We start from the raw sequence: 26,913 nt of genomic DNA on the forward strand, positions 1-26,913 counted from the left end.
GAGAGTGCTAACATGTAGCAATCTCTCAGAAACCCATATTTCACCAGCTGAGAAAGACCGGAGGCCACGCTTGACGATTTCCACATGAGTTTATTTCATGCGAAAGGGGGCCAGGCAGGATTCTCTCAGAACAAAGGGCAGACACCTATATTTATAGGTTCAGGAAGGATCCAACTACAACCAATAGAAGCTTATACAAAGAACAGAAACTGACCAATTAAACATCCTAATTTCTAACCAATTATGTTTCAAAGTGTTAGGAGAGTGACCAAATTCTTAAGGAATCTGGGTCAGCCTTGGTATCTAGGATACCTTATCTATTACAGCAAGTTCCAAGGGCCAGGGGAAGATGGCTTTGGAGAAATTGTATCATCCACAATTCCTCTCTCTGTATTTATTAAAAAGACGCTTTTTGTAACTTTCTTGAAGCATTGAGCAAAGCATGCAAACATAACTAACACAACAACAACTACAATCAAAATCCACAAAATTCCTTTGACCAAAGATGCAGCCCATCCCGTCAGTCCCCATTGACCAAAAAGATCATGGACCCAGTCGGGGGTGGTTTCCTTTTTCACATCCTTCACGAGTTCGTGCAGCTTCTGGATGTTGGTGTGGATGGATGTGGAGCGGGATGAAAGGTTGAAGCAGCACATCCCTTCAAAGTCTTGGCAGCCATGTCCACGGGCGAGCAGCAGGAAATCGATTGCAGCACGGTTTTGCAGAGAGGCATGTCTTGTGGTTTCTTCGTCTTTCAAGAGGTCACTCAGGGCAGCAGATTTAGTGTTGGCTTGCTTACTAAGCCAGCACCCCAAATGATCAATTTTGCCAAGGGCTTTTGCTACTGCTACCCAGGGTAGAAACAGGGAGACAGTAACTCTTTTGGGTTTGTTCCAATTGTACAATTTAGGGTCACAACTTTCATCATATTCAGTGTAGGATCTTTTTTCGCGTTTTGATTCACTATCTTTTCTCCAATTGTGCAACAGAGTGATGTTTGGGGTGAGGGTAGAAAGTCTGCCAAGGCTACAGGGTCCTCCCTGAAGGCGGGAGGGAATTCCGGCCCAAACTCGATCGCCACAGATAAGAAACATTCCTCGGGGCAAGGTTTTGGGATGGAGAGTAGTTTCTGAAAGTGTGTGGGCAGTGTAATTGCACCAATCTGGGGAATTGTAAGCTTTGTTAATGGGGGAGATATCTTTTCGGTATGTGTTTTTTGTCAAATCCAAATCGGCAAAGTTTTGTCTTGGGTGTCTAAAGTAAAATTTGACACAAAATGTTGCCCTGGAGGACCCCAGCAAATCCAATTCTTGGGGCTCCTCCTGCGCGTTTGGCAGCATTTTTGTCCACTCATCCCAATTGTCCACTGGATTGAGTCTCTTACCTGTGGTGCGAAGGAGTTCTGAGTTATAAACTGGCCAATCATCTGCAACCAAAGGAATTCCTACTAAACAGGTGGAAAGTGGGTTATCAAGGTTGCCCATGGATAAACACAGATTATCTTGATTTAGCTAAAGTCACCCAGACATTTTGTTTGGGCTGCGGGGTGATCCAGCCACAGGCATGCGGTGCAGTGAGAAGCATCCAGGCAGCAGTGAGGGCAACACCAACGAAGATGCTTTTCATCTTTGGACAAGGGTGTGGCTTCTCATGGGAACACAAGCAAAATTTGTTAACTTTTTTAATTGGGAGAGGAGGAATAGGGTTTTTTCCGTCCCTATCTCCCCCCCTCCCCTTTTTTGACTTAACTCTAAGGAAAGGGGAGCGGGTATAGGGTTAGGGGCTTGCTAAGTGTTATAAAGAAGAAGCAATGGGGTTTTCAGCAGGGTTAACAGCGTCTAAGCATCTGTTCTGTTGCCAGGCTAAGTCTGGCCTACGATTTGGCTGAAACAGCAGCTATCTCTCAGAAACCCATATTTCACCAGCTGAGAAAGACCGGAGGCCACGCTTGACGATTTCCACATGAGTTTATTTCATGCGAAAGGGGGTCAGGCAGGATTCTCTCAGAACAAAGGGCAGACACCTATATTTATAGGTTCAGGAAGGATCCAACTACAACCAATAGAAGCTTATACAAAGAACAGAAACTGACCAATTAAACATCCTAATTTCTAACCAATTATGTTCCAAAGTGTTAGGAGAGTGACCAAATTCTTAAGGAATCTGGGTCAGCCTTGGTATCTAGGATACCCTATCTATTACAGCAAGTTCCAAGGGCCAGGGGAAGATGGCTTTGGAGAAATTGTATCATCCACACCCCCCCACTTGTAGGAAGGCATCTGGCTGCTCTCTCTAGAGTGAGCTTCATCTATAGTGAGTAAGACTCCTGGAAATAATTCTTTCTGTTTCCATTACTTTTCCATGGCCTTTTAATTCACAGCAATAATTTTGCCCTCCTTCCTGTAGCAAGAATGATGATTTGAACAAGATCAAGTGGAAGAACTGTAGGGAGTACTGAAATAAGTGTTGAAAGAAGCAACCTTCCTCAAAGAAATTATTCAAAATGTTAGTTTTACCACTGTATATACTTCATGGTTATGTTTTAATTCTCCCAGTTCTTCCAGGCATTTTCTATGGTTTTTATGAAGTTTGTTCCACCTTCAAATGGATAACATTCATGAGGAAAGTTTTTGGGGCTTATAGTATCACTCAGTATACTCTTTGAATATGTTCCTCTTTTCAATTTCATAGTAGCTACCTTTGGTATGTGAGCAGCACACACTTCATATCTTCAGGAAAAGTGTATGGACTGATGTTACTAGTCTCAAATGGAGTTGAATTTACTCCAAAGCTGGGATACTGCAACTGGGGATGCCTTGATAGGTAAATGACACAGTGGATTTACATTGGCTATCTGCCAGGTGCCCCACCAAGCCACAGTTATTCCCCTTTTCAGCAAACAAGGAGCAGAAAATATAACAAAGGGCTCGTGAGTCAAGACCAAGACAGAGAAATCACCATGTACACAAAAATGCTTCTCCTGAGCTATCATAGCAGTAGTTAATGCTTCAACACCTTTTAGGCAGAAAAAGATGTGTGAAGGAACTGAAAGACTTTCCCTCTTGTCACAGTTTAGAACATGTCTGAGAAAGGCATGAAACAATAGCAGTAAGTGACTGAATATAAATATTGTTGTGTTTCACTGTCCAGTTGAAAGGTTCAGGTCTAGCTGGTAATAAATAGATGGATCATGTAACTGTATGACCTGACTACAGAAATAAATATGTAACTCCCATGCTAACTTGTAGTTATGCAGTGCTCTGCATTGTACTGCTCTCCATTGGTGCTTCTGGTAACCCATGAATAAATAGCTGGATTGAAAAAAAGGGAATTATTTTCACGTAAAAAAGAACATTCAGATGGGTTCTTTTCTGTGAATGAAAATGGCAGAAATAGGCATTTGATGCAGTCAAACCAATTTCCATTATTAGTTTATTCTGCTGGACCATTCTCAGTTGAAGATGCACCAAATTTATAATCAGGCAGATAAAAAAACCCAACCCAAAATTACGTTTTCTGTGAAAAATGGTAATAGACTGGAAATCAGAAAAATGAGATAAATAGTCTAGCAACGTGCAGAGAGGTTAAACCCTCTCACCTGTATTTTTGCAAACCTGTTATTTCCTGCTTCCTCTCTTCCACCTCCAACTTTGGGAATGTTGTTTTTTCCATCATTCCTCACAAGACAAGCACCTCTACTCTACCATTCTCTAGAGTAGCACTATCCTGAAAGGAGAACCATTCCTGACCAGAGATGGGAAGGAGAGGAATAATTTTCCTGTTAACAACTTTTCTTGTGGATCATTGCATTGGTTTTCCACCTTTGCCAAAGTGACCTCCAAACTCTGCACAGTGCAACACGTCTCATCATGTGCAGCCCACAGCTGACCTACCAGACTGGATGCTCAGCAGTTGCAGCATATCAAGCTCCTCTGAGGAAGCTTTTAGACTTCATCTGTTGAGATGCAGCACTTATTTCTATGACTCTGCTTTGAAAAAACATTGTCATTAGGCAAGCTGAGACTTTCAAGGGGCAGAGCAAGACACTGGAGTGGCTTTTGCAAATGGCTTGGAGAAAGGCTGAAAGCAAAACTTGAGCAGTCTGTATTGCTGGTTTCCCTGCTATGAAGAAACATGAAATCCAGGTATACGCATGAAATATTTACTGAAAACAGCTGAAATGCCAAGTCACAGCTTATTAATCTGTGAACTAGAACCTTCCTTTGTTTTTAATAAAAGACACTGAGAGACACTAGCTCTGACTAAAACCACTGTGTTGTGCTGTGTGCATGAAAGCAGGCATCAGTGTGTTCTTAAAACATCAGGAGTCCCTTAGTGATGGTTATATGCATGCTACATGACTATTAAACCTCCTTTTCTGCTGTTGTTTTTTCCTTACTATTTATTTTAAGTGAGCATATTCATTTAACTGAAAATGCCAAGTGAGTAATGTGTAACTAGATTGAGAAATACAAAAACTGATCATTCTGTTAGAGGAATGATGTATTCTTTGTGCATAAATTCTAATGTTTGAGTGCAACTAAGATATAAACATGACTTATTGCTGATAGTGATGAGTGTTTCAGAGACCCAGAGATTGTCAGAATGGCAGCTGTCATCTTGGTATTAATGAGAAACAAAATATATAAGGATGCATTTATTAATAGGCCTTACACAGAGTCTGAGACTAGGTGGTTTGGAAAAGTACTACATTGTTTATAGTAATAAAGGTGAAGAAACACTGGAGGAAACATCCCTGGGGCTTAATCAATGATCAGCATATGAACGTAAGTCAAAGATTGTTTAAAATTGTTCCAAATGAGGAAAAACTGACGTCAAGAGCTTGCTTGACTTCTTACCTGCTTCACACTCTGCTTGCCTGCAGTGACAAAAGTACAAACACAACAAGCTGAGTAAGGCTTGGGGTGGATGGGGGGGGGGTGCGTTATCTGCATTTTGTTTAATTTATTTACAGGAAAGCCTTAGATATCAAGGACAGAACTGTCATACACTGGTAAATCCAAATTTTGTTAGCATCAACAAGTGATGAAGCCAGGAACAAGCAATGTGTATTGTTAACACAGAACTGAAGCACTGCAAGCCACAAATGACATTTTGCTCACTAACAGTGGGGTTTTTTTGTGTTAGTAGCATGACGCAGGTACAGGGCCAAACTTATTGCGACCCCACGGGCAAAAATGTTCTACAGAATTCCTTCTGCCATTCCGTCTTTCAGAGAAGGAGTTGTTGAGGTGGGATAGGAAAGGAATTCTCGGAATATTGAAGCAAATATGCATAATGCGTTCTCATAGGTACTGTGTAGCTGCTGTAAGGGAAGTTGCATCAGTTGCTTCATTAATGGACACATTAATTTCAACTCTTGGTCAGGAAACAGTTCAAATAATGAAATTTTCCTGGATATTTTTAATCAGGTGACTAAACTTCTCTGACATTCAAAAGTGTCTCTGTACTGATCTCTTCTGAGATCCTAAAAGCAAGCCTGAAGTCCATCTTCTAGAAAGTTTATGCACACCAGGGAAGAAATTTGTCTTGTGGGCAAAAATAAAAGTGATGTGCCTGGGACTGTTTAAAAGTATTGTTTAAGCAAGGTTTATGTAGTTTTCTATTTAATCTATTAATGGGGAAAGGAATGCATTTAGCAAAACTAATCTAAGAAAAGGAAGAGTGGATTGTATCACCTGTGAAAAGAGTGGAAGTGTTGTTGGTCTTGTTCCAACAGCTGGCCTATTTTCATAACTGATTTTTCCCATTATCAGTGTGGAAGCCCAGGGCAGAGCAGTGAGCCCACAGCACTACATAGACCAAAAAATGACCTGTAAATGAAAACCAAATATTGCCTTATACTACATGGATGGATTTTCCTTACTGCGTGTGGTTGCATGAAACCTTGAATGAAAAATGTTGCCTGAAAATTTACCTACTTGTTCTGTCCTTCAGTTCTCCACTTAAAAATTTCAGTTTTCATCCCATGTATTCCTATTTGCTTCAGATAAAGCATTGTCTTAATGGACAGTAGCCTTGTTCACTGTACAGACAATACATATCCTGAAAGCTGCCTAGTCTTTGTCAGGAACATACATGACAGACTCATCTGAAAAATAGCTTGTGATCCTGCTTAAGTGTTTGTTTTTTTTCTTCTTTTAATGCATTTACCTGTTACTTCAGTGGGATTCAAAATTGTTTAGATATGTTAAACATAAATACATCGACCTGCCTGTGGTATTTTCTTCAAAAGATGTTGAACATATGGAAGAATAATTTGCTTCAAAACCAGGTTCTGGATAGTTCAAGTAACCTTTCTGTGTGTCTGTGTCACAGATTTGAAATGAAGCACTGTTGGGAATAATGAGCTAGCATTTGGGCTTGTGCAGGCATGGAATGAGTAAACACCTAAAAAAAATGCACACAGGACTTAATTTTGCTTTCATTAGGTCAGCCTTTATCATTGTGTATAGCAAGAACCACAGTTAAGGGTAAACTAAATACAGTTCAAATATTGGCAGCTAGAAACTTCCAGCAAATTATCAAGTGAAAATGTTCTCTTCCAGCTTTTCAATTGTATATGTTCTGGTCAACCTACCACACACACCCTTCTTCCTTTCTTGGAATGGAACTGAGCCCATCAATTCCTCAAATGTTTGAATTTCTCCAAAATCTGTTTTCCATTTGTCCCTCTGGTCTTCATTCTTTCGATCATATTAACTCTTAGCTTGTGGTCTGGGATTATAACAAGTCAGTTAAGATTTTTAGCATAGAGTAAATTCACGAATACAAGCCGCACTGAGTATAAGCTGCATCTCTGGATGCTGGCAAATATTTCGTTTTTTGTCCATAAATAAGCCGCACCTGAGTATAAGCCACTCTGTTGTTCGCAACAAGGACCCGCGTGCAACAAAGTTGCCAAATAGTAACAGAATGGCGGTAGGGCGGGGTTTACTGGCTCAGCTAAGGCTGTGCAGGCTCGACCTGCTAGGGGCTGCCAACGGGGCCAGGTAGCCCAACCCGGCGCTGCTGCTCGGTGGGGCCACTGGGGGTCGGCCACCGCTGCCCCTGGGCTCGGTCACCACGGCCCGGCGCTGCCCTGTGGTGGCAGGCGGGGACGGAGCCCCCCGTCGCCTCCCCAAGCCGCGGCAGTGGCGGCCCGGGTCCCCCTCTGCCTCCCAGAGCTGCGGCAATGGCGGCGTGGGGCCCCCCCGTCTCTTCCCCGGGCTGCGGCAGAGGAGGGAAGGAGAGAGCTCTCCCTCCTCTCTCCCCGCCCCCCGTGCTGCCTGCAGGCAACCAGGCTCCACCTGCGGCGCAACAGAGTAACAATTTGTAACAATCGCAAAATGCCGACTTTGCAGCTGCTCGGCTCGTCACTCTGGCTGGCACTTCTGAGGTTGTAAATGTCAGAAAATTATTCACATATTAGCCGCTCCTGAGTATTAGCCGCATTTCCGGTTTAGGAGCAAAATCTTAGTCAAATTGGTGCAGCTTGTATTTGTGAAATTACTGTACTTTTAATGATTTGGGAGTTTTGGAGAGTTGAATTTGGGTAATTTTCTTAGCTTTTTTCTCCTATCATTTATAGGACACATCACTTAAGTAAAATTGCAGTGGCTGACATTCCCAATTAGACATAACTGAGCACTGCTAAAATTCAACTGTATTCTATTTTGTGCACAGATGAGTTATAGGACTTAAATAACCCAAGTATGTTCAATTGAATGTCTTCTTTGTTTTACTGTGTGATTAATCAAGATTTCATAATGATCAGTAACCCCATGGAAGTGATGACGTTAACAGTGTTTATTCCCTCTAAACAGTGAGGCTCCCTTGCCTTTCAGCCACTACAGTTTGTTTTAATATCTGATACAAAACACTACAGACAGGCAGGATGAACTGTATTGTGTGAATATTCTTTATCCATGGAACAAACCAGAATTCTTTTTTTTGTATGACTGTATGAGGGGTGGATATTTGAATGACTCTTTTCTATTCATCTGAAGGCCATGTGGTTTTAAAATGTCCCTGAAACTTTATTTATAGAGAAACGTTGGGTCTGGAACCTGTCTTTGATAGGAGATGGTAGAGAATGCTAGTCACAATGAGTCCTCACATTTATCAGCAGATATTAGACCGGATTGCAATCAGCCTCTGTCACCTCTTGCCTTCTTTAAACAAGCGGAGTTGAATGGTTTAAGAAGATATTTGATTTGTTTATGTGTCCACTGCAATAGGAAAAATGTTTTCAATTTTTTGTTCTTTACAGTTACCTCATAAGATCATAAGAGCCATATTCTTATGGTAATATAAACGTTTACAAAAACTCTGTCTTTAATAAAAACACAGTAGGTAAAGGAAAGCATGGGAGCATGGAACAGCGAAAGAAGCCTGTATTGTATTTATTGTGCTGAGGGATGATGGTATCAAATCTTGGCTTATAATTTTAGATAAACCAGAAAGCATTTCTAACACTAGAAATCTAAAAGTATCCCTGAAGAGCTGCAATATTTCCTGTGTCTGTTAATCTGGGTGTAGGCTGTTCTAATCGTGGGTCAAAATGTTGGATTTATTTGGAACAAGTAACTGAAATGATGAAATAACATTCTAGTTGAGTTGCCCCTGTGTTGCTTACTTACCAATAATTGAAAAATCACTTCTATTGACCAATCTATTTTTCTTGTTGGTTTAATGATAACACTACAAACTTCTCTGTTTGGAGGAGAAGTCCTGATTTCTCGTCCTGAGTCATGAGGGCACCCTGGAATCATACAAATTGAATCACTCTGCAGGTTTTGGACAAAATATTTTTTCTTTTCCTACATATAGGTTTAATTGATTCTTGAAAATTTGTTCTATTTGCTAGTGTAGGCTTCTTTCTACAAAATTGCATTTGAATGTAAGCTCAACATAAAAACTATTCCAAAATAAGCCCTACATCATATGACATTTATCCCCAATGAACTTCTACTTGATAAGGTAATTTCTACAGCAATAGATTAAATATTAGAGAATCACAAAATGACTGTGGTTGGAGGGGACTTCTGGAGATCATCCAGAAATCTGACCCCATGCTCTTGACAGTTATTCTTAAAATATTTGAATGCACAATTACATTTGTGATACTAAGATATTAATATATCTTCATTTTTTCATTTCACATATGGAGAATAAGGTTAAGGGGAAAAATACCTGGAAGAGTGCAGAGTTTATTTCCAAAAATAGACTTTTATGGGGTTTTTTTCAGTTTGATATAAATTGCAAGATTTTCAGAAATCTCGTTGTGTGCCTAGATCAGAACTTAGAACTGAACTCTTATTCCCATAGGCCCAGGATTCTTTTTTCCTTTGAATTCCTTTGAATCTTCATTTAAATTATTTTTGTTATACATTTTTAGGGAGGGCAATAGCACATAAACAAGCATCTTCAGAGTGCTTTGAGAAGAGAGGGCTTGCAGTGGTGAGGGAACAGTTTCTATGATGAGAGTGTCTCCTTCCTGTTTTGTCCTTTGTACAATACCTGCCCACAGCATTGCTGAAGATACTCCAGCATGTGTGTCAAATGAGTAATTAAAAGTGAAATCTGGCCCCACTGATATCAGACGGAACTCCCTCTGACTTGTAAATAGAGCAACATGTATCACCCCATGACTTGTAAATTTGCAGAATACAGTACCAGGGCTGAAAAAAGAGTTAATATTGGTGTAAAGACCCTTTTGCTTGGTATAAGATACCTCAAATAAGTGGCTGTGGCCAAAGGCATCTGGTTTTAAATTTTTAGCTTTTCTCAAATACATAAAAATCAAACACTGAATTTTATGCTCTATTGCTAAAAGTGTGTAAAAATTCCAAACTAAAAAGGAGAAGCTTTGTAGACAGAGCTTATGATTTAACCAAGTAATACACTGAGACAGTGAAAACTATTAGCAGTCTGTCTCACACTGTATGTTGCTTGGGTTAGGGGAGTTAACAGCAAAGATGGTGCATCCTTACAAGCTGACTAGGGAAAATTACAGAATTCCTTCTGAGTAAACAACATTAGAAATGCTTCCCCCTCCCCTCCCCCATATACTTTTTTGTTCTTACTAAAAAGATTAAGTTAATCAAAACCTTGTAGATTAAATAATTAAACCTGTAGATAACAACAATTTTTTATTGTTAATTAGACATAGAGAGGTGCAATTTTCATAGCATGCAGAGTCCCTAAATTTAGCTGTGGAATATTACATTGATCACACAAAAAAACATCATTGATTCTCAGGGGAAGGGTTGGACGTCAGTGTGTGCGTTTTGGCTCAGACCACCTTTCACCTATTAAAGGGGGTTACAGTAGATCTTTATCCTTGCTGCACATAGCAACAAAATGTGATTTGCCATCCTTAACCCTTCGAACATTCTCAGCATCTTAGCAGGATGATTCACACTTACTCAGTTACTCTGCTCTCATGCTCTGTATTGCATCTGAAATCTTTATACCAAAAGTGCAGTGTTTTTATCTTCTGCTCCTCTGTCAATTTTTTAATGTATGTTATATTAGTTTAAATGTTTAATATACACTGAATCCATTAAAACATGTCTGTAAAAAATCTGTAATATTACACCTTCCTACTATGACAATTACTTCTTTCTTTAAATGACTTGCAACCTTTATATAATTCTGAAATTAAACCCTGACATGATGCAAAATGCTGCCTTTTACTTCACCTGTTTAAGCTAACCAAAGACAGTGGATCTTATTAAAATACTGTGCAGAATATTTTTATTGCTATGTAGATCTTTGTCATTATTCAGTATGATAATTCTCAGATCCATTTTCCAACAATCACTAATTAAGTGTAACAGGCATGCATCCAGACACTCCTGAATTTTAATCCTCATGTTTCTTAATGAGTTGATCAAATATTACACAGAATGTAATGAAAATATGGGACTCATTTAAAATACAAATATGCAATTTGTATAATTGTCCAACTAATAAATTATGTCTAAATGTTATGATTGCTTATGCAAATACTTAGGGATGTGTCCATGCAAGTAGCATGTGCACATGCAATTAAATATTCTATACACATAATTGTCCATAAGGATTTTCAGAAGCATGCATGGCACTAAATTTGCAGAATACTTTTGAATCTAGACACAGCTCTTGCTTAAAAAGAACAAAATCTATTTATATTAAAAAATAATGATATATAATTAAATTCTTAGAAGGGTAATGATGATTCAGATAAAACAATACTCAATAGCCCTAGCTTGTCACCTGACCGTAGCACTGACCTTTCCTACATTCTGAAATGATGGAAGAGCTTCTTTCCTCCCTTTTTTGGTGATGGGAAATTCCTGTCAGCTTAAGTGCCTGATATTTGACCTGCTTTTAAATGTTTTGCATGATTTTGCAGAGTCAAGGAGCTTCCAGTAGTTCAGACAAGCTTTCTGCAAAGATCTAAGCATCCTGCTGCTTAACCAAAGTCATTTTTTGATGTTTAATATCACTTAATTTTGGTTCATTCTTCTTCATCTTAAAAAGCATCAACACAAACTCAATATTATTTATTGGAAGAAAAATGAAAGTAAAAAATTGTCAGCATTTGTGTGAGAAGCATTTATTTTTCTACATTATCAGAGTTATAAGCACAGCAGCTCTAAATGGTGAGGGCCAGCCAGAACTGTCTTGCTTTATTCAGTACAACATGATTTAGCTGGGTTCAGTTGTTTTTATTTTTTTATTATTTTCCAAATCCCTGGGCCCATAAAGGCTGGGAAGACCACAGAGACAGATTGCTCAGGCACCAAAGAAAGAGAATGTTTTGTGCTGTTTAGCAGCAAGCTCTGTGTCTGACTGTGCGAGAGAGGCCCAGGAAATTAGCATATGCAGGAAATGCTGGTCCTGGTGCCTTGCATGCTGCAGGTCGAGAAGCAGGAGTGGATCTGCAGAGGGAAAAAAATAGCTGCTGCTGACTATAGTAACAGCTGACCTGTGGGTTAGAGAGGTGTAATAAAGGAGGTTTGTTTTGAGAAATATTCTCTGACCATTGCTGTCGGCATGGAGACTAAGTGAAGAAGGAGAAAAAGAAGATAACTACGAAGAATACCCCACAGCTATGGAAAGTATTTTTAGAAAGGTCCTGGGAAGAATAGGGGTGGAGAACCACCAATGATTGTTATGTTGACTAACTGTGACCGGTGATGAAAGTGTAAACTGTGTAGACGGTCTAAAAGACAGTGCACTGTTGTAATAAACCGATATCAGCCTTCCTGGTATCCCCATTGCATTGCCATGGAATGGCTTCTTGTCACAGCAGCTCAAGTCTGGTGCCTGCCCTGCTGCAGGTAAGAGAGCTCCTGCGGTGTCTCCTCCAGACAAAACCCAATTAGTGCTCAGTGAGATCTCCTCTGTGTGAACCAAAGCACACTAAAAGGGATTGGGTAGAGACTCTCCTCAGAAGGGTTGTTCTAACCTGTGCTGAGACACTAACAGACTTGTACTCTTATTTTCTCTATGTGGGACACAACATGTGAACCTGGTCAGACCAGAAAGAGTTTTTAGGAAAAGAATGTTTGAACCTAAATTGATCTTGGCTCTTAAGCTTTGAAAGTGAAAGGGCACAGAAGAATATCCATGCTGGGATAACACCCCTTCCTTCTTACAAATTCCTCTTCAAATCTCCATTGAGATATTTAGCTACTTACTGTAATATACTTTCCAGTGATGGTTATGTACATATTTTGAAACTTCCATTTTATTATCTATTTTTTAGATTTTTTTTACCCTCTCCTGAATAAATTAAACTTTTTATATTATGAAAAGTAGATGCATTCTTTTAATTGACAATTTATTTATCAGTCTAATTTAAAGCAATAACATACATTTAAATGGGACCATCAAGTCCTTCTGCAACTGGACCACCCCAAAACCAAAAATATTCAAGAATATTCATTGAGAACAGGGAGAGTTTAAGAAATCAGGAGATGGATCAGGCAAAACCAAAAATATATCATTTTGACCACTGTCTCTTCTGTAGACATGAAAAGGGTATCTTGAAAGACTGACAAATCTTCCCCTCCTGCTCTTCTATTCCATCCTGATGCATGCCAGTCCCTCAGTATTTTCCACAAGCTTTCCAATATTCACTGTACTTTTACACTCCAAGCAAGATAAAAGATGTAAAAACTTTTTGAAACTACTAATGCTGTAGCTGTATGTTGTAACCACTGTGTAGGATCTCACTCCCACTTGTTGCATGTCTCTCTATGGATGTGATATGTTGCTCTACATACTGGCAAAGTTTCGTAGCAAGAGTCTTAAAGGATGCCCCATTCAACCTATCACTGTTCATGAGAGAATTAGCCTGGGAATTTGGACCTGTGAATTCAAACTCCCTTATTTTACAGAAGGTACTGAACTAGTCAGAAGGAAAACTATGATTCATGTTTTAGATGCTAAGCTCTTCCTTCAAGTATCAATAGTACTTTCATGTGAACTAGAAAGCAGCTGTTACAAATAAAATTAGTGTAAAGCAAAAGGGTAGACTAAACATTCACTCCATAGAGTTGTTTTTATCTGGAGATTGGGTATCCATCCATTATATGTGGCTGCAAAGGCTAAACTGTCCTTTTTAAAGCACTCCATCTGCAGTGCGTCAAAAATAGTGCTGTCCTGCACATGTTTAAATTTTTGGCAGCAAAGTGACACCTTAATTTCTTTTACAGTAAATATATAGATACATTACACGGTGATATGTAGAGCAGACGTTTCTAAAAATGTGAAGAAATTCCAGTCTGTTCATGTTGATGTAGTAGTTTTAGTACTTCAAAAAAGAGATGGTTGGGCAATGCAGTCATAGTGCAAACATGAATATTTGAAAAGCCTGTATACAAACACCTTGTATCAATGGGTATGGCCATGACATCTATGAATAAAAAGAAAACTTATTTCAAATTTACCTATAGAAAAAATAAAGCATTCCTTTTAAAAGTTTTCAAAGTGGGGGACAATTCTTGTATTCGAGTTCCAGCATAACAGGCTTGACTCATCGATAGATGACACATCAAGCACAGGGAATTTGAAAAAGCACTGCTTAACCTCACTAAAAAAATCATGGTTTTGAGAACAGGAAAGAAGGAAAATTGCTTTCTGATCCTTGACTCCACTATGTTCAAAAAGGGTAATGAATGTTCTGATAAAATACACTTCATTGGACAAATAAATCTGGTCCAAACTGACAATGTTATGTAAAGGGTTTTTCAAGTCTGTTTCAAAATCATCTTGAAGCAGAAAAAACCCCAAACAAACCAGAAGTCCAGTATGAGACAAGAAATTAAGTTTACCAGCGCATTCATTTTTTTGGTTGTTTCTCTTGTAAAATGTTTTTAGCGACCTCCTTCCCTTAACAGACTAACCCAATAGTATAAAAGTATAAGACATGAAGGAGGGTATCAAAACCAAGCCTCTAAATTGCAAAGTACCCAAACAGTCTTTTTAAAAAGAACACACACATCCTCCCAAGGCCCGAATACTACACTTAGCCATTCACATGTGGACAACCCCAAGAACGAGAATTGCTTTTGTCTCTCATACCAAATAGTGCAATGTGGTCCCTTGCATCTCATTTAAAGATTTAATTACATAGAAGATCATAGCTACACCAGGTCAGTATCACTGGCTTAATTCAGTTGCTTAAAAAGAAGCATCTCTTGCCATTTGAGATGCAATGAAGGATCTGAGACAGATGCATGGGATTTGGAGATTATGATCTATGGAAACACATGAACTTCTAGGTTGTCAACTAGAGGCCAGCGTGAATATCATAGGCCTTGCCAAAAAACACTAAATATCTGTTAAATACATTGAACTTTATGTTTTCAATGTTAAAATGCACCTCACACATCTTTTGAAATCAAGGGGATAGTAAACCTCAGGATTACTTCTTTGAGCCCTGAAATTGTGCCATTGTGCACAGTACAAATTGTGTATATCAGCTTTTCCCAAGGGTTACCATGTTTTTAAAGGTAGTATAAGTTAATGCAATTGGATAATGTATTTTATTAATGTTATTAATGATGATGCAATCACCTTTTTACTATTTTAAGATTGATGTATGAATAGAATCAATGGAAGAAAAAAGAAAACCCTTATTTTGCAAAGCATGTAATTCACATATAATTTTTTATTTCCCTCATGATGAAGGACTAATTGCATGAAGTGATGAAAGATATAAATATTTATGAAAAATTAAGGTGTTGGAAAGAATATTTAACTGAGTAGATAATGTGCAGATCAAAACATAATATAAAGCATGCATGTAGAAATTATACACAGGAATATCTAGGAAGCCAATCACAGAAATTAAAGTAAGGCAAGCCATTCTGGGAAGCAAGCCTGTCATAGCTAAAAAATACACCCACAGCCTATAAGATTTCAATGAAGAAAAATGTTTGTTTGTTCCAGGTGAAAAAAAAAAGGGTTAATAACCAGATACTGCTTGTTTTAAGAATTGCATGAGTGTCAACTCTTAGTTTTTTAGCAAACTATCTAAATGCAGTATACAATACCATCCATTTGGGAAATCTCCTCAATTTAGTGCAGTCTGACAGCATGAAAAAGTGTTTGCATTTTCTTCACACTTGCTGAGCAAACTGACAAAACATTAAGCATCACAAGTGTTAACACTATTTGTTTACGATGAAATAGTAGGTTTTGCTGCAAGAGCAGAAAACAGCAGCAGTGAAATATCACATGTTGCAGCTGAAGAAACTCTTGGGAGACTTACAAAAATCTAACAAGACAGGAACCATCAGAGGAGAGATTTGTCAGCCAGCTGCTTACCTCTAAATTTGTGATGTATGTTTAATATCTCAATTTCCCTTTTGAAAAACTGGGGACTTGTACACATCTGATAAATGTGCTCTAACATTGTTGTCCAAAACATCATTGCATATGAGAAAAAGAGCTAAACATAAAAATTGAGAGCATTGCTTCCAGTTGTCTGGGTGATACTTCATCCATGTATCCACTTGGATGGAAACAAAATTGAAAAATGGAAATATCTACTTTCTATAGAAATAAAGAAGAAAAAAATTCTTAAAACCCTTTGCAATTTGTACAAAAAAAGATGTTTTGAAACACTTTTTTTTGTCTGTTAAGCTTACTATCTGTAATATGTTAGTCACCATTAGCAAAACTGAACTTTCTGACTATCTCCTTAAAATAATTTTTTCTCAGCAATTCTCAACCATTTATTGTTTCCTCTGTTGTGAAGAACCGAAGGATGTAATCTGGTATGAATATAGCTGAGATTTGTTTAGTGTCTATGGTCAAGCAGGGAATTTATTTGAAGAAGTGTTTTTTTGGAATCCTTCCCCTCAAAACCTAAAGCCTCTTAAAATATTGACATTATATATACATGCAATATAAAGATAAACTTGTTTGGAACTCATGAGATTTTCACAGAATAGTTAAAATTACACAGATGTACAGTTGAAAATTATTTCTTGTTTAATTGTGTGCCTGGAGATGGATTTTTTGGGTACTGACATTTGAAAATGTTGGCCTTTGCATAGAAATTATTCCATGATAAATCTGTTCAATTAATGAAATTTTATGTCCAAATGTCTGTCATAGTTAACAGAACCAACATTGATGCTATGTCTTCAATTTAAGTTATTTTCTAATATTTTGTGAGTTTCTTAGCGTTTGGATTTTCTTTGCCAGTAAGCAAGGTGGGTACAAGAGGTTGTTTTTCCAATACACTTGATCAAAAGAATAAGTAAAAGTCCTAAGAATTGCAAGAAATTCTGCAGGTGCAATAAATTTCTTGATTAAGGAAGGCTAAACATAGTAGATTAGAATTTTAAACTTTTACTTCTATATAAGTTTAATAGTGATGAAGGGTTTGAGCCATACTGGAAAGCAATGAAGATATAAAACATGTTCTGAAGGTGTTTTAATTTTTCAAATGGAAATTATAAACTTTTGAGATATTTTTATTTGCTTTTATTTTTAATTTTTCTTCACTCCCCATTTGTTTTTTTTCTTTCAGTGAGAGGGTCGTAAGGCCAGAAAAGAGAGGTGGGAATGGAAAGAACAGAGGAAAGCGGGTTAATTTTTCTATTGGTTTTATTAAGTGAACTGCTATTGAAACTACTTGCAAAAATCTTCATTATGCGAAAATAAGCCATTGAAAATCATATATTATATATTTTCACTGGAAGTATTTAACTTCAGTACAACTATAATGTATGTCAGTGTTGGAAAACAGTACCCTGCTTATACATTTATATAGTTGAACATGAAGGAAGACATCTATGACCTTGGGGGGCAAGAAACAGCAGGTGCAAATTGAAGCATGAGATATTCAAACTTTGGTTCAAAGACCTTTCCCACTTAGGGCACTGGAATAGCAGAACAGGTTACCCGAAAGAATTGTATATTCTCCACCTTTAGAGATTTTTCAAGACATGGTGGCTTCAAGTCTGGAGCAACCATGTCTCATCATATGACTGACCCTGTTCTGAGCAGAAGTTTGGATTACATGAACTACCAAAATCCCTTCCAAACAGGGTTTTTCTGTGTTTCAAAGATGTTGCATTCAAGCTTTTGTTGTTTGAATATGGACAGTACTTTAGAGATTTTTTTTTCTCTCAAATGACCAATACACAACTTAGAGTGTGAATAATCAAGAATTGAAAACTGAATGGATATGGCTGCTGGCTACAAACCCAGCATTTAATATAGGTCCTAGAGCACAGGCTGTGATGTGATTCAGTAAAGGACTGAATCTCTGAACCTCTAGTCTGGCAGTCTGGTGGTCGATATGCATGGAACGGTTTCCTAAGTCATACAGGGACAGTAAATTCTGTAAAGGAAAACTAGTTGAAGGATGGTCATCTCTGGTTCCTTTCATTGTCAATAAGACAAAGAGTCCTGCTTTCTGGCAGAGCCTGGAGAGTACTGAAGGTAGTTGTGCTGAGCTAAAACTAGTCTTTATCATTACGTCTCAAGTCTCTACCTCTTAATTTCTTGTTCCTAACACCTATAAGGTCCTTGCCTCTTTAATCTCATTAATCATTTTCTTTATAGACCAAGCTCTCCATAGAATGGCACTATGTGAAGGTATCCATAGATATAAATAGTTTATACTGAAGTGAGAAGTTTAAATAGATCCTTCATGAATATTTAATGGTGATCAAATTTGTCACATTAATACAACTCAGGTGTTTCAGTTGAAAAAAATTATTTTGAACTCTCTGTGAAAAAAGCATGTATTGATTTTTGTTCACCAGTAAAACTGACTCCTAATAAAATGCAGAGATGCTTTCTTGAAATTCCAAAAGAAACTTCCAGAAGCAAAATATATTAAGATAATGTATCACTGAAAACAATTCTGTTTTCACAGAATTTTGGCTGTCACAACTATGAAATGTCTCTGCGACTGTGTATGCACAAAAGTTAAGATGAGCAAAGAAATTTAAGTCCATACATTTCTGACAAATCCTTGTACTTGCAGTGTTCTATAAATAAAACTCCTGCAGAAGATACATTCAAGACAGTAGTTGATTTCACGCCAACATTTTTAATTCATTTCTTTTGTGAACTTTAGTGGAGTTGTTGCAGTTATTTTCTTTTAAATGAGAAGGGGATATCATATTTAATTTCCTCCTGTCTACAGATCAATAATTTGATATTCTTCTTGACATTTGGTGGGGTGGATTTTTCTTAAGACTCCCACACTTGATTTTAAGTCACTTGCATTGTAATAAAACAAATTTAAAAGCATAAATTAGTGCATTTTGAACAGAAATGTATGAAAAATATGATTAAATGGTTAACCACCTCTTCTGACCAAGTATAGAAGCGCTCAAATTAAGGGTGAAATTGGACTCATTAAACTTTTTTCATATTTCAAAGTTTAGTTCTGTATCCCAAAACCAAAGTAAGCCACCTACACTTGCACACATTTGTATTGCACTACACAACATTAAAAATAGAGAGAATTTTATTATCCAGGTATTTGTTATGGAAATGTAGATTTCATTCTTATCTTTTGGCTCTCTATATCCTTTGGGAGATATTCTTTCCATTTGGTGATAGATAGGAGAATTATATTAATAGAAATAAGATCTAGCCAACTCATTAAAATTGTCTGAATTTTAAGTTAAGACTACAAATATTGCAGCAAGGCCTCTTTCCATTTTCAATCCATAGCAATTTCCCAAACTTTGATTTAGAGCAAAATATTTATCTAGAGAACTAGGGAAGAGCTGAGGGTTAAACATTCTATTCAAATATATTGAACTCTTTATTTGTATTTGGAATATTTTATCGGTTCAGGAAAGAACTACTGGTCTCTGGTTGTTTGAGGTTTTTCCCTGCTCCCAGTTACTCCTATCTTTTAAGTTCCATTTTATTTGTCATTTAGTATAAGAGATATCTTACTCAATTCTGCTCCAATTTTGTTTAAATTAGTAATTCCACTGTAAGGTGGACTTTAGAGACAGGACACAATTTTCCCCTAAACCTGTCCTTGCCTTACCAAAAACAAAAACCATTGAGTTTGCATCCTCAAAGTTGTAGAACACACATCTTAATTTTCCTCTTAGTCAGCGCTTTTCACTGCACTGGCTACTCCTTGCATCGAGAATGTTTCTCATCTTGATGTATGAACATGGGTATTTTTATTTGTTGATCACACAGTAAAGCTGAATGGAACTGAAGAGGAAATATTGGGAAAGGACATTGGTTTATGCATAGACCATCAGAAGGATTTGTTTCTTAGCCTTCTATTTCTATCACATATGAAAAGTTTCAGCTGTTTATAGAAGCATCTTATTTTAGTAGGTTTGAATGTGCTTCACCTAGTTTACTTAATTCTCTATCATCCTAGTGTTTTCAAAATAAATTTAGATGAAACTGGAGACAGTAAATTGCTTGAAATCATCCTGTGCAGATAGCAGTACCTTATTGTGATCTCATATTTGGCATTTCCAGAGACAAAAGTAATCTCCATTCTGTCCTGCACATAGAGGATTCTACAAGAAATTGAAGTCAGATTCCATAACTCAGGGAACTGATGTCTGGGGACCTTCCCTACTCTGTTCTTTCTTGATGGGAGGTGAAAATATAGCTAAAAATGGGAGGTGAAAATATAGCTAAAATGAATCTGACATAAAAAGAAACTTCAACTGCCTATTTATTCTACCCACTTTCACCTCCTAAGTGAGTGGAATGATGAAAATCTATGACCTCTTCTCAATCTGAAATTGGAGAAGTTAATTCTTCCCTGAATCACATCTGTCATAACTTGACAATTGTTTATTTAAACCCAAGCTTTGATACCATACCTGTGTAATGAAATACCTTTGTGGTGGACGCCAACTTCTCACCTAAACAAAGGTGGCCTGCATGAGGTGGAGTCAGAAATGAAACGCAGTATATTGAAAGAGCTGGACCAACAAATTAAAATCCTTATAATTGTAAATTCTTGCATAATCTACCTCCATTAAGTTAATGAAACCCCATCTTAAATATTTTTGTTCCCACTGCAGATCTCTTCCAGATCTTTATTCCTCTGATGTATAGGAGGCTGTTTTTAAACTTATTTATGGACAGCTTATGCATATTTATCCTGTCACAATGACCTTTCACACAGCCCTTTCCCTGACTGCTTTCTTTCTCTGGTACGTTTCTAGGGAATACATTTATTTCTTTCCTTGGTTTTTTCCTCTTCCCAAAGATTTTGTTCTGTTTGGAAAAATAAGCCATTTCGGTTTAATTTTTCCTTTAATTATTCTATCAATTCTTCTGTTTCCTTGCTCCATTAAAGTTGTTCATATTTAATGATGGATAAATGTCAGGAGTATTCCAGGTAGGAGATCATATTTTGAGAATCTCATGTTTAAAGTTCAACCAGTGCTGGTCTGATAATTATTTCCTTCCTATTTTCAGAAAGAGTAAAGATAGTATCAATGGATATTTAGCAAATATAAGGTCTGCTTTTGCAAACACTAACATTTTACGTGGCATACGTAATTATATGGTCTGCTGTGAGTCAAAATTATTTTTACTCCCTAAAACAAAATATAGAGTCCTTGCTTGGGGAGGAATATTTTAGTCCTGGTATTTGGTCATCTTCAGCAACTTTTGTACAAATAGATATTGTATCTGTATATGAATGAATATCAATGATCTTCTAGTCTGCAATTATGGGCCTGATTCTCCCTAGAAACCTAGTGCAAAACCATATATATTTTTATCATAAAATTCCATATTGGTTGCTTAATGTATCATCCACTTCACTTTCAGACTTCTTATGAGGTGTCCTAGATTAAAAGTCGATTTAAAAAAAAATTATAATATTAATTTTACCCATTAGGCATCACAGGGTGAAGTCCCATGAAACCCAGGCAGGTGCACTGTATTTCCTGTCTATTTGCTCTGTTCCTGCATTCTTCTTTCCTTGATTGCCATTAAGATATTCAGTCCATTCTAAATTTTTAGAACTATACTGGAATAATCTTGGTGTCCTAGTCAACCTTTGTTCAATAGAAATATATTATTTAGACCTATGAAAGATGTACCAGGACCCAAAGAACAGGTGTAATACAGCCACTTCATTCCACCATAACAGGAAATAAATTATTTAGTCAGTTATCTTGGATGGTTTTTATGAAAGTATTCATTGTATATCAGTGTGATTGAAATGTGCCAGCTGGCTGGCAGCAGAAATTGTACAACTGTGGGCCAGAAAGGAGTAGGAGGAAACTCTGTGGGTTATGTCTTTCTGAGTCTGAAGCCAAAGGATTTTTCATTCCAGCTCTCTAAAGGCAGGCACCCTGTAGCCTGTACTCAGCAGGAAAGGGTTCGGTCTTACCTACCTGAGATCTGTGTCCTGTGACAGCTTAATTAGCCCAAATCACAGAATCAACTAGCCTGGAACAGACTTCAGAGATCATCAATCAAACACTAACTTGTAAACCAGACCATGGCTCTGAGCGCCACATCCAGTCTTTCCTTAAATATCTGCAGGGACAGTGATTCCACCAGCTCCCTGGGCAGTCCATTCCAATGCCCAATCACCACTTCTGTAAGAAATTCTTCCTTGTGTCCAGCCTGAACCTCCCCTGGTGCATCTTAAGACTGTGTCTTTTTGTCCTATTGTTGGTTGCCTGGGAGACAGTCTGACACTTTGGTTCTTAAAAAAAAAGCAACAAAAGCTATATGACAGAAAAATATAAGATGAATTTTTTGGGGAACAGATTAAAATAACCTAGATCTTGCTTATTTAATTTATGTGAGAAAAATCTTTCTCTCATATCCAGAAACCCACATCTAGAATGTTAATATTGCCCGGGTGTCATATATTGTTAATATATATTGTTAATATATATTGTTATTATTATTGTTAATTGTTAATATTGTTAATATTCTGGATTTTCTGTTTAACCTCTGTTCAGCAAGTAAATTAATTCTTAAGATATTTTAAATTTATTTTAAAAAATATTACAGTAAATTCACGAATACAAGCCGCACTGAGTATAAGCCACATTGCCGGGTGTTGGCAAACATTTTGTTTTTTGTCCATAAATAAGCCGCACCTGAGCATAAGCCACTCTGTCGTTCGCAGTGAGGACCCGCATGCAAAAAAGTTGCCAAATAGTAACAGAACCGTGACAGGGTGGGGTTTACTGGCTCGGCTTGGGTCATGAGGGCTCGAGGCTGCCAACAGGACTGGGTGGCCCAGTTCGGCACTGCCGCTCGGCAGGGCCACTCGGGGCCGGCTACCGCCACCGCTGGGCTCGGTCACCCCAGCCCGGCGCTGCTCCACGGTGGCAGGGGGGGTACAGAGCCCACCGGCACCTGCAGCGGCGATGGGAGGTGGGATGTAGCCTGCCTGCTCCTGCGGCGGCGGCACGCAGGGACGGGAGCCCCCGAGCCGCAGGGCTAAGCAGGAGAGAACCCCTGCCTTCCCTGAGTCGTGGGGCCAAGCAGGAGAGAGCTGCCCCTGCTTCCCCCACCCCCTGTGCTGCCTGCACGGAGCAGCTCCACCTACTGCGCAACAGAGTAACCAATTTGTAACAACCGCGTAAATGCAGGGTTTTACTGGCAGGAGCTCAACTTTGCAGTTTGCACTGACTTGGTTTGCACTCCCGGGGTTGAAAATGTCAGAAAATTATTCACATATTGGCTACTCCTGAGTATTAGTCGCATTTCCGGTATGGGAGCAAAATTTTGGTCAAAACGGTGCGGCTTGTATTCGTGAAATTACTGTATTAGTCAATTAATTAATTCATTCACTCATTCATTCCTTCATAAGGCGAACCAAAAAATACTACTACTCCTAGCAGAATATCCAGAAAAAAAAAGTCTAAAACATTGCTGGTATGTGTTATTACTAGATTATTTTTCTTTATTTGTTTCATGTATGCTAAATTTGTCTGTATAGTGCTCCTTTCTGGGGACCTCAATTTTAATTTGTTATAATTATCCATTTGTTCTTTGCTGCAGTGATATCATATACAGGCATGTTATTTTTAGGAGAATTTGTCCTTAAATCAAATCTGATGCCTGTTCCCTTTATGACCCCTTTTTGAGATCTTTTTTCAGCAGCACCAGTCATTCTGCATTCTGTTGTACATGTGCTGATATTTAGCAAAGAAATATGAGCAATGCCTGCTCTGAATGCATAAAAGAACCTTTCCTCAAAGTATATATTGATGCATTTAAAAAATCTACCTAGATTCTCTAAGCGAATTTAACTAGATTCTCTGACTGAGATCTAAATGTGTTCAATTTCTTTGCATCTTGAATATATTTTAAGTTGTAAAAAATACATTTTGTTTAAGTCTGTTTAAATTTGTGAGAGGGTACGTTTTAGGGGATGGGGTAGTTCTTATTTCATGTTCAGAACATTATAATTGATACTCTTCAGCAGTTTTCTGTGAAATCTTACTGTTCTTAGAACAATATTTTACTCCTTCAAAACTGATGCATACAAAACAGCTTTATTTCCTTCAGTGGAATTACAGTAATTTCACGATTACAAGCCGCACGGATTATAAGCCGCATTTCCAGGGTGTCGGCAACGTTTAGGTCCTCGTCCATACATAAACCGCAAAGGATTATTAGCCGCACTTTCGTTCGTAGCGAGGATCCGTGTGCAACTTTCACAAATTTGCCAATTAGTAACAGAATCGCGGCATAGTGGGGTTTACTGGCTCGGGGCGGGGCCAGGCAGACTCGGCCCGCTCATGGTTGCTGACGGGACCGGGTGGCCCAGCTCGGCGCTATGGCTCGGCGGGGCCGCTCGGGGCTGGTTGGATGGTGCTACTGCTGCCGCCGCCAGGCTCGCTTACCCCTCCCCGCTGCCTGCATTGTTGCCACCATGTTTGCTTGCCCTGGCCAGCACTGCTGACCCCCACGTGGCTGGGCTCCCCCACGCTGTTGACCCCGATTCTGCTGGGCTTCCCCGTGCTGCTGGGCAGCCTCGCGCCACCAGGCTCCCCCTCACTGCTAGCCACGGTTCTGCTGGGCTCCCCCACACTGCTAGCCCCGGTTCTGCTGGGCTCCCCCACGCCGCCGGGCCCCCCCACGCTGCTGGCCCTGGTTCTGCTGGGCTTCCCCGTGCCGCTGGGCTCCTTCATGCTGCTGACTCGGGCTCTGCCGCCCGCCCCTTGCACCGCTGGCCCCACCTCTGCCAGGCTTTCCCCTCTGCCGGGGCTGGCAGTGCTCCAGCTTGGTTTGGGGCTGCCGCGGGCTCTCACTTCCGGGCTGGCAACTTTTAGAATCTTGTTCATATATTAACCGCTCCAGACTACAGGCCGCACTTCCGGGTATGGACAAAACTGTAGTCAAAAAGGTGCGACTTGTAATAGTGAAATTACTGTAATTAAGTTCTTACTTATATGTGTGTTCAAGGACTTTGCAAGAATATGTACCAATTTTACTGGCACTGTAGAATCTTGAATAAAGGTTTTTCTGTTGTTTCAGTCCTGTTTTCCTGTCTCCTGAACTTTGCTGTGAGAACTGACAAGGATTCCTTATGAGAAAGTTAAGGAAGTCAATGTACATGCCTTGTCATGAGCACAGTTACTAAACCAGATTATAGTGATTACTCAGGATTATACAATGAAGTAGAAACATGAAAAGTCACACGTCTGACATTTATGGAGGGGTGGAAATCACAAGGAAGGCCACCAAAGCCCCATTTCCCACAGGAACATTGTGGTGCCTTGCGTTGCACAGAGACCTGGCAGTGGCGCAGGTAGTTAAGCTTTACAGACACTACTCTTTACATTTGCTTTTTCTACTTCATTCCTAAAGCTGATATTGTTAACTTGAAATGAGTTGCCTGAAGCTGACTTTGTTGGGTTGTTAAAGATGAAACATTTCAGCTGCATCTGGGAGCAAATACTGGCATAAACCTGACTATTTTTTTCTTAAAATAAGAGTCCTCCTGGACATTTTATTGACATCAGCTCCATATTCAGGAACAAAATTAAAAATTAATTAAAAGGCTCTGAAATCCTTGTTCAGCATTCTTTGACATGGGTTTTTGAAAGCAATTTTCATGAGTAAGTCTTCACGGCACTGAAGTGCTAGAATAATAAAATTCAGAAGGAATTTTCTCTGAAACTGCAGTAATGGATTCTTACTATGTTTAGAGGTAATGGTTCATTTTAATATCAATTAATTTTAATACAGTTAGTCCCGTGAAACAGCAGCAAGTTGCAAATGACTTTACATCCAAAACAAAAATCTGTAAATTGAAGAATGATAATATTTAATACTTTCAGAATCTTGTAAAATAATTTTCTTGGTGAACCAGTACATGTGAATTAGCATTGCACCATGGAGAGAGAGAGAGAGAGAGAAAACAGTGATATGCAACTTTTTGTATGTTTAATGATTTTGCATAAGTACCACACTACTTTCCATGAATAGTTTTCCAACATTGGATGCAGTTCATCAAATATAGTAAGTATCACAGATAAAAGTTTAACTCTGTAGTTGTCTTTCCCGTCATTTTATGGTAAGTGCAGTACATCACTGAAGTCCATCCATGGAAAAAGCACAACTGTTACCTCAAAATTAGGAGGAAGGACTGTTCAGCAGTTTTTAACATGTTGAAAAAGCACAACCTGGTCTAGACAATGTAGTAGGTGATTAAGATATAGCATGAAAGTCCAATGTAATAGTTATCTGCAATAATCAAAAAAGAAGAACTCATGTTGTAGTTCCTGATGAATAAGGTACAGTGAGAACTTAAGAAATAGACTCTGTTTTGTTTTCTATAACTTAATTATTTAGAGTTAAATTCTCTTATTAAATTCTCCTTATTTTTGCAATGGGCAATAGACAAAGATATTCAATATCTGTAATTTTGTTTCTGTCTGATCTGAGTTATCTCTGAGAAAAAGAACTGGCAGGAGTTGCAAAGTTCCAATTGGAAATGTATTGTGCACTCTGTGGAAGAAGGTATTGCACAAGCTAAGGAGGCGACAGAAGATGAGGACAAAAACGTTTTCTCTTGATCTTGACCTTGAGTAGTCTTTATTATAAGGATGAGGGAGTATATTCTTTTCTTTTCTATTTTGGGGGGTTGGTTGTGGGGTTTTTTTTAAGGCTGGAAAAATAAGAACATTTGCTGCTGACCTGAACAAATGTGTAAAAATGCTGAGAGGTATTACAGATAAGTGTGGTTTGTGAAATGTCAGTGTGGGTGGACCTGAGATGATTGAAAGGAAGGATGTCATGAATTCTTTATAAAGAGAAACTTGCCCCAAACTCTATAACATTTGTGAGAGTTGTTCATCGATGGTATGAATAATCTTTTGGATTGGTATCTCTGGTATGTCCTACTATTGTAGCTCTGCATACTGAGAGAGAAATGGATGCTCCATGTCTCTTGGAGAG

The 26,913-nt window shown here is 38.5% G+C and overlaps 1 protein-coding gene across 1 annotated transcript in view; it reads right to left on the reverse strand.

Annotated features, from left to right (window-relative positions):
* Positions 1 to 320: 320 nt before the first annotated feature.
* Positions 321 to 26,913, reverse strand: part of LOC116997743 (syncytin-A-like) — a 79,865-nt gene continuing 53,272 nt past the window's right edge. The window contains exon 4 of the mRNA XM_033062822.1: positions 321 to 1,647. Coding sequence (XP_032918713.1) covers positions 321 to 1,484 — 1,164 coding nt within the window. The 5' untranslated portion in view covers positions 1,485 to 1,647. The remainder of the gene's footprint in view (positions 1,648 to 26,913) is intronic.

The sequence above is a fragment of the Catharus ustulatus genome, chromosome 6 (genome assembly GCF_009819885.2).
Source record: "Catharus ustulatus isolate bCatUst1 chromosome 6, bCatUst1.pri.v2, whole genome shotgun sequence".
Classification (NCBI taxonomy): Eukaryota; Metazoa; Chordata; class Aves; order Passeriformes; family Turdidae; genus Catharus; species Catharus ustulatus.